Genomic DNA, 13,117 nt, shown 5'->3' with positions numbered 1-13,117 from the left:
GTATGGGGGGGGGGGGTCTCACTCTTGCCACTATTGTGGCTTAATAGTGGGACCTGGGAACTTGAGATGCAGCCCAACATGTAGCCCCTCACCTGCCCTATCCATTTCTGTGTCGTTCCCATCACTTTCTTGAATTTCCCAGGTTTTCACAAATGAAAACCTTCGCGAGCATCGGCGATATACAAAAATGCTCGAGTCGCCCATTGACTTCAATGGGGTTCGTTACTCGAAACGAACTCTCGAGCATCATTGAAAGTTCGACTCGAGTAACGAGCACCCGAGCATTTTGGTGCTCGCTCATCTCTAATCCTGACAGCTGTGTGGAGTTTCCCTTGTTGTCGTCAATGAGAGACCTCGCATCGCATCGCATCGCTTGCACCTAGCATGTGGTACGATGCTGCCGACCGCCCCATGGAAAACAATGGGTGCTGCGATGCGATAGCACACAGCAAGATAGAACATGCTGCAATTTGTTTCCTGCATCGCAGGAACATCACTCGTGTATGACCCCATTCAGAATAATGAGGTTCATATTTGTGAGTCCCGCAACACACACATCTTGTGCAGTTTTGATGCCTGTGTGAAAATGGCCTTAAAAACAATTTCTGCTTTGTCGGCACAGACTTTAATAGGCCCCTTTTGTTACAATTACCAAAGGGGAATATTGAAGGCTTCCATACAGGGAAGACCTTTTTCAGCAGGGACCTGTCCCAGGCATCTCCATCTGACTGCATGGAGGCTGAGAGGCTCATTCTAAAAGGGTTTTTCAGAAGTGGTCACCTCTACACTCCTGCAAAGTATAAAGACAGTTACATTCAAAATATATGCACATAGTTTGATAGCCTTTATTTCCTTTTCAGACTCCTAGGGTCCTTCTTCAGCATTCCTCAAGTGAGTCAAATCTAATTGCTGCCTTAAATTTTCTACAGGCAAGTCTTGAAAAGGGGTTGAGATGTAGTACACTGAAAGTGCAGGCAGTCGCCCTTAGTACTTTTTCTTTTTGTTTAATCAGAAATTGACTGAATATCCCTGGGTGCAAAGGTCTTTTAAGGCATCAGATAGTTTTCATCCCCAGTCTTGTCACTTAATCTTGCCCTGGGACCTTAACTTAATTTTGTCTGCCCTCATAAAAGCCTCATTTGAGCCCCTACAGGAGGCCCCTTTTAGGTCATTTCAAAATGTCAAAAAACGTTTAACCATTACCATGGCCAGGAAAGTGGGGAAAATCCAGGAGTTTTGTTCTAATCCACTTGTGAGTTTTTCATGATAGGACAGTGCTCAAACGTCTTCCTTTTTTTCTCAAAGGCTATGTCACCCTTCTATTCTTGACATAACATTGCGGCCAAAAGACAGTGGCAGTCCCACCCTAAGTTTAATCCTATACTCCTCCTCCTAGTAATGCTGTCGTGGAGATGTAGGAAGAAGATGATACCCTTACTGATCATGCATTTCCAGTAACCTCCACCTCAGCGCAGTCCCCAAAAAGCACTTAATACTGTGCCACAGCAAAATGACAACGATGGGAAATGTGTTTTATTAATAATGGAACACATCCAAATGGGTTAGTACTTGGGCCCAGTTCTTTAAAACTGGCAAGGACTAGGATGGGTATATTTTCGTAAGGTTGAGCTGTAACCACTAGTGCCAGGCATCAAACTGAAATTAGATACCTTGATTTTAAAATAAGTAATCCTTTTGGGTTTATTCTTGATTTTTGTAGTTCATTGACTTGAGTTCTTAAGCCACTCTCATACGCTGTGTCGGCAAAACACTGCGATTTTTACCGCCGTTTTTAAACACAGGTTACTGCATTCACAGCACTTTTTAATTTCATTTCATTTTGATAGGTGATGATGTGCGTTAGAAAGCGCAAAAACGCCGCAAAATAGAGCAGACAACGCTCGAAAATCACGGCATTAGAAAACGCCACGTTCAAACACAGGTGTACAAGGCCCAATTGAAATCAATGGGAGCATTGTACCGTGAATAGTGCGGAGTTCAAAACACCGCATTAAAAAGCCCATGTGTGAGAGTGGCCTTAGGGTTCTGTCAGAACAAAGCACGTATGCCAAACCAAAACCAGTTACTATCAGAATAAATACTCCTGCTGTATTATGACCGTCTGAATCTACTTCCTACCTAGAGGAGTTTTTAGTATGATACCTTCTCTAGATTCTGTCTATATAAAATATTCTATGTTTTCAGTATGCAGATTTAAACCGCCATATGGATGCACTGAATGCCTGGAGAAATGCCACGTTTCTGAAGCCACAGCACAGTTTAGCTTGGAATAACATGATCATACTGCTTGATAATACAGGTAAGCCGTTCTGGTACTGCTAAGATAATGGATTCCTACAGCTGAAAGCTGGTAAAATATATGATGTCTTGATCTTATCCAAGCAATAATAATAGAAAGTTTCTAAACCTTTTTAATAATAGGTTTGTGCTGTGCATCTTTGCTTTATTCCCTCTGCTTGTCACACCTTATACAGATGAGATAGTTGCTATACAGTACATAATTTGCAGAAAAAACATAGCAATGAATTGTGTCCTGAACTACTAGATCGAGCTGTTCGGTGTGGTTCAGAAAGTTAACACTGGCTATCAGTAATGAACTTGTCATTAGTTCTAATGCCTGAACAAAAATTATTACCAGCACAGAACAAACTTTCTGGAAACTTGTAAAATGTGGTCCAAACTGCTAAATGTAATCTTACTATATGCTTCCAAGAAAAGGTAGTGAAACCTTCTGGAATTATGTGATTATTCTAGATGGTCACAATCTAACTAAACTAATAACATGCAAATAGTTGCATCCTTTGTCTTTTATTGAGCATATTTAGTAAAAATGCACAATGCACGGAGTAAAAGTAAGTGAACATCATTCCATGTTTAGACACGTTCTCTACAAATGGAGAAAATTCAGGCCCGTTGCCAAACTCCCTAGGAGTGGGTGTCCCCTTAAGGCTGCCTGTCTATGGGCGTTTTTACATTGCGTTCCCTGCAGCGATAATCCGGCTGCGGGGAACGCAATTCACGCTTTCCAAAGCGCAGCCCCCAGGTCCGTCCGTCCACAAGCGGAGAATTGTAGCGATTCGCTACTGCGAATTGCCGCAATTCTCCACGGTCAGCCTGTCTGTCAGATAGGCTAACCGCTGAGATCCATCTGCAGGCCCCTGCTCTCGGGCGGCGGCTCCGCGGGATACCACAACGCCCGTGGTTAGGCAGCCTAGGAGGACTCCAAGAACACAACAGGCCACGTAAATGAATGCACTAGCAGGCCCTTTCAGGAAATCCTGAAAGAGGTGAAAAAGGCCCAAAAGGTAACGGAAAAACCTATAGAAAGTTCAACAAACTGCAAAAATGCATGTCACCATCTTTTTATACTGTCCTTTCTGATACAGCTTAAGTTAGTGAAAGGACACTAATTGTGTATCTGTGCAGTAGTTTGTCATAAACTTATATTCCATAAGTAGCAGCACACACGTAGAGAACTACAAAAAGTAGTCCTCGACATTCATGAGCTGCTGACTGATTTACAGCTGTCTTTTGATATATGGTAATAGGCAGACAGCTGTAAATCAATGATATTGGGGTGGGGTGGAGCTAGCCTGCAGCTCATGAATATTGAGGACTACTTCCTGTGGTCCTCTGTGTGAGCTACTACTTATAAAATGTAGATTTATGACAAACTACTGCACAGACACATAAGACAGACACACACTGCTTCAGAGAGGCAGACTCCCTTTAAACCTATCCAAATGTTGTGGTATGGCCTGAAGAGGGCTGTGCACAAAGGCACACCTGAAATATTAATGATCTAAAAACACATTTGCAGAGAGGAATGGTACAAAATAGGCAAAACTTGGTGTCGCTCGTTATGTGCATCTAATATAGATCACCAAAACTATTTAGAGGTGATAAATTGTAGTGGTTAAAAATTAACCTTTTAATAAATGTATTTTAAATAGATGGCATTTGAATCAAAAGATATATAAAATATGTAATATAAAGCCAGCAGGAAGGTTCAATAGTATAAAAACCATAATGCTTGTTGAGCTGCCAATAAACAACAATTGATACCTGAAGTGCGCCAATATATTCAGACACATTGTAATTTTAATAGTTACATAGCGGATCTATATAAATAAGCCACCATAAACTAAATGGAGCAATCTTGCCATATTGTTAAGAAACTGTCTCAGTATGTCAAACAGTATCAGTATTTCTTATATCAGTCCTTTGTAGATGTGGGTGGCTATATTCCAATCCAGAGATCCATTTTAAATCCTAGAATAATGCCCCAAAGTCCATACACACTTCACTTGGAGTAAAAGCCGAGCTCAGCGGAATAATTGAGAAAGAATACAGTAGGTAGAGAAACGTTACGGGTAATTGCACAAACGCTGTGTATGTCAAATGGTGTCCTTTTGTACAGTGCACTCACACCCCATATTATGGTTTGTTTTTTTCCTGTTCTATTGCATTACAACTCTGAATTATATTGTCAGGTCAATTACATAAAATCTACCGTATATACCGGCGTATAAGACGACTTTTGAACCCCGAAAAATCTGCTCTGAAGTCGGGGGTCGTCTTATACGCCGGTAATACAAAAAAAAAAAAAATCAGTACTCACCTCCCCCGGCGTTCTGTCGCGCTCCGGCAGGCTATCGCTCCCATCTGGTCCCCGGCAGAACATTGCTTTCTGAATGCAGGGCTTGAAATCCCCGCCTCCAGAAAGCTAATACACACGCCGTCAGCCAGTTACAGCCATTCAATGACATCATTGAATGGCTGTGATTGGCTGAAGGCGCACGTGTGTTAGCAATCACACCCATTCAATGATGTCATTGAATAGTGTGATTGGCTGAAGCCACGTGTGTTTTAGCCAATCACAGCCATTCAATGATGTCATTGAATGGCTGTAACTGGCTGACGGCGTGTGTATTAGCTTTCTGGAGGCGGGGATTTCAAGCCCTGCATTCAGAAAGCAATGTTCTGCCGGGGACCAGATGGGAGCGATAGCCTGCCGGAGCGCGACAGAACGCCGGGGGAGGTGAGTACTGATTTTTTTTTTTTCTCCACTGTATTACCGGCGTATAAGGTGAAAGTTGGGGGGTCATCTTATACGCCCCGTCGCCTTATACGCCGGTATATACGGTAAGTTAAAATCCATTTTAATTCCAATTGAAATGAAAAAAAAAAAACCTTGCTTAAAAAATAAAAAAAAGTTGTGAGTACACATGTATTTACACCCTTTTGCTATGACGCCCTTAAATAAGATTCGGTTCAACCAATTAACTTCAAAAGTCACATAATTAGTTGAATACGTTGTTGTCATATGTCCGTAAGACCACTATAAGCTGTATACTCCACAGAGAGAGGCTTTATGGAAGAGTGGCCAGAAAAACATTGCTTAAAGAGTACCTGCACTTTCATCTTCGGAAAGCTTCTACTCTGTCAAAATTTTGTGGCTCTTTCCAGCAGCTGAAGACCCTCACATATAAGGCTGATATATGTGAACCCGCAAACTGTTGACAGAGCAAAATCACTTCGAGAATGAAAAAAGAGTGCAAGTACTCGTTTCAAAGAAAAACCTTTGGAGTTCACCAAACAGCATGTGGCTGATTCCCCGAACACATCGAAGAACGTTTTTTGGTCAGATGAGACTGAAACTGAACTCTTTGGCCATCATGTGAAACACTATTAGGGACATTTACAAAGCCCTCTATGCCAGAATTCTGGCGCAGAAGATTCACAAAATTTGGCGCAAGGTTTGCTTCCACAAAAAGTTTGTGACTTTTCTCCTCGACAGCCTAGCCACTTTTGGGACAAATGTACGAGATTTTTAGAAAGGGGGCGTGGCTACCCTGGACCAACAGATTTATGTGTAAAATATGACTGAAACTGGCGTAAATTATGCCAGTAATGGATGCCAGGTTAGTTTTGGCATACATTTCTGAGAAGGCGCATGGAGGTGCCAGTATGCACCTAAGACAAGTATTAAGCGCACTGTGCAAAGGGGAAAATTTATACTAGTACTGTTGTTAGAAATGCTGGTCTTAGTAAATTTTGTGTGTGGCACAAACCCAACACTTCCTATCACACTAAGAACACCATTCCCCCAGTGAAGCACGGTGGTGGCAGCATCATTCCATGGGGATGCTTTTAATTTGCACGGACTGGGAAACGGGTCGGTATTGACGTAAAGATGGGTGACCGTAAATACACGGCAGGTCTAGTGGAACAAAGAAATTGATATAGATCAATGCTGCCTGATCTTTATTTCCCTCAACATCAGAAGACGAGCACTAGTTAATTTGTATGGCAGACAAAGTAAAAAAACTGGCGGTTGGATATGTGTCTACAATAAATGACTATGTTGGACTAGAATCTAATTAGGGCACACTTCCTGAAAATAGAATATATATACCTTAATGTAATAATCATGAATGTTAAAGTATTTCTGTTTTAATATTTAGAGTTGAAACCTGTTTTAACAACAATTTTCATGTCTGTTTTTCTCCTGCGAATAGGCAATTTAGCTCAAGCTGAAGCTATAGGAAGGGAAGCCTTAAAACTGTTACCGCATGATCATTCAATTACATTTTCACTAGCCAATGTGCTTGGAAAGGCGCAGAAATACAAGGTTTGTCTGAGATGATATGCCTTGAATGTTCATGACTACTGATGTATGGCTGCATGCTGATCCATCCCTGTAGTCTCCAGGCATACGGTAACTTTACTACCGGCTACTGCCGTCATTTTAGTAAGCTTAGTCACTATGTTGTGAGTCTCTTGTACATGTTTTTTGGTCTGTTGTATGTGAAATGAAATGCACCGTAAAGCCTAGTCCATACTCTGAGACATGTTTCTGGAAACATTGTCTACAAACAAATGATGAACATGTGGGTACAAAATGTAAGCTATTTGCAAACCATTTACAAACAGGAGACACTTTACAAAAGTTTTAGGCGACCGAGAAACAATATTTGTTTCCCCACTTCAAATGGATAACAAAAAACAAACAAAGTTTGCATACAATTTTACAAAATACCAGGATATTACATAATCTGAGTACAAAAATAGAAAATATGGCTGGGATTTCATTCAAAGCATCGCACTTTTTTATTTCTATTTCTATCAGCCACAATGAGGTTGAGAAAAAAAAGTTAAAGGTACTACTTGATGTCCAATTTCCCAGAGAACACAAATCATGTAATCAAAAGAAAACTGGATCTTCCCCCAAAGAAAATGATAGTTTGCTTACAAACCCTTATGGCAGGTCTGGACTCTAAACCATTGTAGAAACATGTTTGGCAAACCTTGTTTCACTCAAACATGTTTCCAGTGTGCGAAAAATTATTTTGGTTCGTGAACCGTCAGAAATCTTTTTCTGCAAATGGTTTGCAAAGTATGGACTAGGCATAAAGATTTCTCTTCATCTCTGACATTTTGGCCACATGAGGGCACTGTTCTTTTGTTTGTCGGGTAAGGTTTCATTGTTAGTACCCACTGATTTAATAAATACAGAAATCTACATAAATGCTCACGCAGCATAGTGCACTTTTCTGTTGGGATGAACATTTATCATAAACTATGTTTATCAGAACCTATAAATTCATCTCCAGCATAAGATAAAGGTGGGAACATTTTAAAGCTTGTCTTGCATATTACATTTTTTTTTTGTCTGACAAGCCTTACAGATTTTCTATTGTTTTATTTCAGGAGTCTGAAGGTTTGTTCCTCAGAGCCATTGAAGCTAACCCCTCGTCTGCAAGTTATCACGGCAATTTGGGTAAGAGCCTTTCTGAGTCCGTCATTTACATTTTAAAACGGAATAAACTGTCACACTGTCGACACATATACTGTGAGATATTTTCCTATTGATGGAGTGGAAAATTAATTATCAAACAATGTCAAGAATGAAACGTCAAAAGGCATATGTTTAACAGTCCATTCTCACTGGGTAGTAATTGAAAAGGGTAAAATCAATTTCAATCAAAAATACGTGTGCACAAAGGGCCCACCTATCGGAGTGAAGGCTTTCCATTATGAGGAGATGACTGTTAGCACTGTAAAGGCCTCCTCGTGCAGACTCTTTGTTTTGGAACTGCATGAATAGAATTAAAAAATGTAAAGAGCCCCTTTCAGGCCTGCTCTTTCTTACAGCGCAATTCTGTCAAAGTTTTCAGGGCACGCTGAGTTAAAATGCTCATGAAAGGTAGCAGCATTGTGGAGCAAGTGGACATGGCTAAACACAGATGCTCCTTAGGTCAATCATATAATTTTTTTGAGCCGTTGATGAGATGATTAGCTCTCTACTTATTACATATTGCGTGTGTTTTTCAACATAATCTATGGCAGAGTATACAGATGCCCTATAATACTGAAACAATACAGTGATTGAGGTGCATATTCTGAGGAGTTCACTCAGAATTATTAAATGTCTTGATTTCTAAATTGTTCACCACTTAAGGCCCTTTTCCCTTAATTGCAAAAATAAGTTGCATATTTTACTTTGCCGTAGTTGTTTGTTAATTATTAACATGTTTCCTTTGGAAGATAACGAAGGACAGCAAGAGACTGTGCAGCAAGGAATCTGACAGAATTAGAGGGAGGTTAAAGCTCATTATATGCTGATAACTTCTCTATAAATATGATACTTGTGTGAAAAGCCTAGATAAGCATCTGATGAGAATGCTCATCTGAATTGATTGCAAAGTTGTAGTGCAGTACACAGTGTGTGTATATAGAGAAACTTCCTAAAAGTAGAGCATCTATTCAGCCTAGCGTCAGATCCAGGTCAAATGAGAGGTCTGATGTGGCTTACAATATAACGTACAAGAGGAGAGGAGCTTGGAGCTGCCTACAGATGCAGCTGTGTTTGCATAGCACTTGTAATTGAAGCTGTCTAGCACAGCAGTCCATGTAGTGCATCTCATTAGAATAAATACCACACCTTTCAGTGTTCATCCTGGCTTAAAGTTGCACCAGGGAGTTTGTGAACACAGATTGTGCTTCAAAAATTACAATGGGACAAACTTTTTTGGGTGAAGAAACCTAAAAATTAATAGATTTAAAAAAAATCTGTAAGACACAGTAATTTTTTGCAATAAATGTTATGTTGATTTTTTTTTTAAAAAACTATTTAAAAGAAAAAACAAAAATTTGTGAGAAATACAACGTCAAAAAGGGTCCATTTGACCCAGATAACTTGACAAGCACTACTCCAGAGCAATGTCATTATGCGAGTGGAGGAAATTAACTGACAAAAAGGAAAAACAAGCACATAAGATGTAGTGCAGAATAAAACAAGCACATAACAAGTAGTGCAGAACAGCCGTGTTTTGAAATAAACACAGAGATGAAAATTGAAAGAAAAGTTATTTTTCTCCTGAAGTTTTAATAAAGATGTACATTGTAGCTGTTTGTGTTTTTTTTTTTTGTAAAGTATAAAACCAAGGCTGGGTTCACACAGCCGTATGCGTAAACCGCTGTGGGGCCAACAGTGAGCTGGCCTATCGCTACATATGGCAGCGATATTGTACTGCGCATGACCGTGTATCTCACGCACGCTTTGACTGCCTCCTAGCCACCATTGTGTGGATTAAGGGGAATGAGGAGCTGTAGACCAAGTCATCACCTATCCACTGGGATGGTGAAAAATGTTAAACTCTTTAAAATGGCATTCGGACATTTGTGGCATTGGATAATAGATGTGCTTTTACTCTTTCTAGAACATTATAACCTGTTTTTATTTCAGCTGTGCTTTACCATCGTTGGGGGCGTTTTGACTTAGCCCAGAAATACTATGAAATTTCCATGAAGTTAGATCCTTCTGCCTCTGGGACCAAGGAGAACTACAATCTGCTGAAACGAAAGCTGGATCAGCAGCCAAAAAGGAGACACATGTAACACACCTGACAGAGGCAATATAATGTGATGTAGTTTATGGACTATTACCAGAACTGTACACCTGAAACTGGATGTACAACCGCTGTGTCTATATGCAGGAAACCTTCTTCTAGCAAGTGTACAATAACTAAAGGGTCTCCAGATGTAGCTTGAAACTTTTTCATCAGGTGACCCATTGTTACTTGCCTATTCATTGTAACGGTGAGGGTGGGAGCAGGAGTGAACCTCTTCTGCTGACTTTTCTCTATAATGTGCACATATTTATATCTTTTACTACAATCTTTTACTCCAGTCAAGACTGTTAGTTGCTACACGCTGGTAGCTGTAGAATATAGCTGAACGCATTTCTTACTACAATATTTATTTCCTCCTTTATTATATGCTGCATGTGCCATCGTGGCTCTTCTTTTTTTACTTCAGAACACGTTTTTCAGGAAAATCTTAAAGAAGCTTTAATTTATATGTCAAGAATACAGCTCTTGTCTATGTATCACATGCATCCAGCCTTACAATGTGTGATGTTATAGTGAGTTGTGTGTTTTATTTATTTAGGTATGGAGCCAGCTTGAACAGTTCAGTTTGATGTGTTTTTTTTGTTTTGTATTTAATGTATAAAAGTGTAATGCCACATTAACTATAAAAAACTAGTGCAGCTGCAGTTCTTTGGCACTATCTAGGCCACGGCATGTAAGATACTGTAAACCTTGCATTGCCTTTATAAAGGCTCACATATTTCCCACTAATTTTCAGACTCTTGGAGGCTTACTTCACACAGTTGTTGTTTTTTTTTAATTATTATTATTAAAAAACAAAAAAATTGTGACCACTTTTAAAAAATGTTTCATATTTTGTTTTAAACTATGCCTGCTTTTTTGTGCAGGTGTTTTTGGTGGCATTTTCCTTTTTTCTTTTTTCCTTCCCTATTGGAAAAACTCTATACCCAACTAATGGACCAAAAGTGAGAGAAAAAACTCCAATACAAAAAAAAATGCTTATAGTGCATTTGTTAATCTGTCATTGACGGATGTCTGCAATAAAAACATGCAAAAGACGGCCCCCGACCTAATTGAAAGCATTATTTAGCAACGTACAAGAAGTTTTGGGTGATACAGCTGCATTTTCGTAGTAATCCAAATCTATCACTCACTATAGTAGTGAAGGATCGATTGTGCATATTGCTACGTACCACATCTGCTTCATGGACCAAAGATGGCTGCCAGTCTCTACCACTTCAGCGTGGTTTTTTCATGTGAGCATTTTTTTTTCTTTTTGCAGGCATAGCAAGAAGACTTTTCACTATAAAAGTGCTTTTTAGTGTGGCAAGTGTTATTTTTTTTTGTCTTGGTCTTTATATACAAAACTCTAGCTTTGTAGCTAACAAGTAATTCCTTCGCTTGTTTGGAGACAGAAGCTAGTCCTATGAGCATCAGGAAAATGCATCTTATTCTGCATGGTTTGTGCAGATTACCTTACTGTATGATTGCACCATTAACCTTAATTTTTTTTATGGATAAACTGTAGCTCTGTACAACCCTCTATGGGCACATTTCAAAACATTGTAGGGGAATTTGAAAGGGCCATGCACTACTTTTCTAGCATAATAGACACGATTTTTTACACACGTGGTCTGTACAATAATTATATGCATCTTTTTTTGCTATTTTCCGCCGCACTCTCCCCTTTTCTAAAAAGTGGCTTAATGGGAGGGTGGGACCATCCACAGCCTGACACATTTGCTATAATTTATTCCAGAAGTTGCTGGTAATTTCAATCTTTGGCACATGGCTTGTTCCAAGATGTCTGAAATATATTAAAAGGCTTACGCTTCTTAATTAATATGAAGCCCTCTGAAGGAAGATGCAAATTTATTTAGTTCATCGTATAAAATGCCAGCCATAATCTATTACTCCCAATTCTGTGAGCTTGTGCTTTGTCATTCTTCTATTGATGCCTGTTCTACTGTTCACCATTATTTGTTACTGTTCACCATCTGTAGTTCTACATTTCAAATAAAATGGAATTGTTCTATAATATTTTTTTATGGAAATATTTTTGGGAACTAGAAAACTCTGCTCCGCCTGGAGTGCAAGTATTACAGAATTGTGTACTTATTAGTGAAGCTCTGTACTAATTACCCATTGTGTTAGATCTCCTTCCTTTTAGTTAGAAGGTTTTTATCAAAATAATGGAAAAACATCGGATTGATGATAAATATCTAGGTTTTTCCACGATTCTATGCAGCTTAAAATTCTGAATGATGATCGTTCAGTGTAAATAGCAGCCATTCAGTACTGAACGGCTGTCATGTTGAGTGAATAGAGAGGGGCAGGGGAATGTGAGGAGTGAAATCTCCTCCAGCCACCCCACTGCGTAGCAACGATACTCGCTCCTGTGCAAAAGCATGTGAGCGGGTATTTACGGGAACAAGTGTCTGCATCGTTTGCCTGACATTCGTCTTGTCTAAATGGGCCTTAAAGGGGTTGTCCCGCGGCAGCAAGTGGGTCTATACACTTCTGTATGGCCATATTAATGCACTTTGTAATGTACATTGTGCATTAATTATGAGCCATACAGAAGTTATAAGAAGTTTTTCACTTACCTGCTCCGTTGCTAGCGTCCTCGTCTCCATGGTTGCCATCTAATTTTCGCCGTCTAATGGCCAAATTAGACGCGCTTGCGCAGTCCGGGTCTTCTTATCTTCTCAATGGGGCTCCGTGTAGCTCCGCCCCTTCACGTGCCGATTCCAGCCAATCAGGAGGCTGGAATCGGCAATGGACCGCACAGAAGCCCTGCGGTCCACCGAGGGAGAAGATGCCGGCGGCCATCTTCAGCCGGTAAGTAAGAAGTCACCGGAGCGCGGGGATTCAGGTAAGCGCTGTGCTGATTTTTCTTTAGGTCCCTGCATCGGGGTTGTCTCGCGCCGAACGGGGGGGGGGGGGTGGTGTTGAAAAAAAAAAAAACCGTTTCGGCGTGGGACAACCCCTTTAAAACTGGGACATTATACAGGTGTTTATCAAAATAATGGAAATGCCTAGATATTTATCATCAATCCTGCGTGTTTCCTTTATTCTGATAAAACCCTTCTAAATAAAAGGAATTAGTCCGACATTCGTCCCGTCTAGACGACTCTTGTTCCGTCTAAAGGCCCATTTAAACGACTGCAGAAGCGCTGACATCACCGTTAAGGTCATCA

At 40.1% G+C, this 13,117-nt stretch overlaps 1 protein-coding gene across 1 annotated transcript in view; it reads left to right on the top strand.

The window, feature by feature from the left end:
- TMTC4 (transmembrane O-mannosyltransferase targeting cadherins 4) overlaps window positions 1-12,394 on the top strand; it is a 59,886-nt gene extending 47,492 nt beyond the window's left edge. The window contains exons 15-18 of the mRNA XM_066580164.1: window positions 2,206-2,320; window positions 6,543-6,655; window positions 7,735-7,804; window positions 9,773-12,394. Of these exons, the coding sequence (XP_066436261.1) occupies window positions 2,206-2,320; window positions 6,543-6,655; window positions 7,735-7,804; window positions 9,773-9,924 (450 nt within the window). The 3' untranslated portion in view covers window positions 9,925-12,394. The remainder of the gene's footprint in view (window positions 1-2,205; window positions 2,321-6,542; window positions 6,656-7,734; window positions 7,805-9,772) is intronic.
- Window positions 12,395-13,117: the final 723 nt, after the last annotated feature.

This window comes from Eleutherodactylus coqui, chromosome 1 (genome assembly GCF_035609145.1).
Source record: "Eleutherodactylus coqui strain aEleCoq1 chromosome 1, aEleCoq1.hap1, whole genome shotgun sequence".
Classification (NCBI taxonomy): domain Eukaryota; kingdom Metazoa; phylum Chordata; class Amphibia; order Anura; family Eleutherodactylidae; genus Eleutherodactylus; species Eleutherodactylus coqui.
The sequence above is the reverse complement of the archived record's forward strand: the minus strand, read 5'-3'. Positions and strand labels throughout refer to the sequence as shown.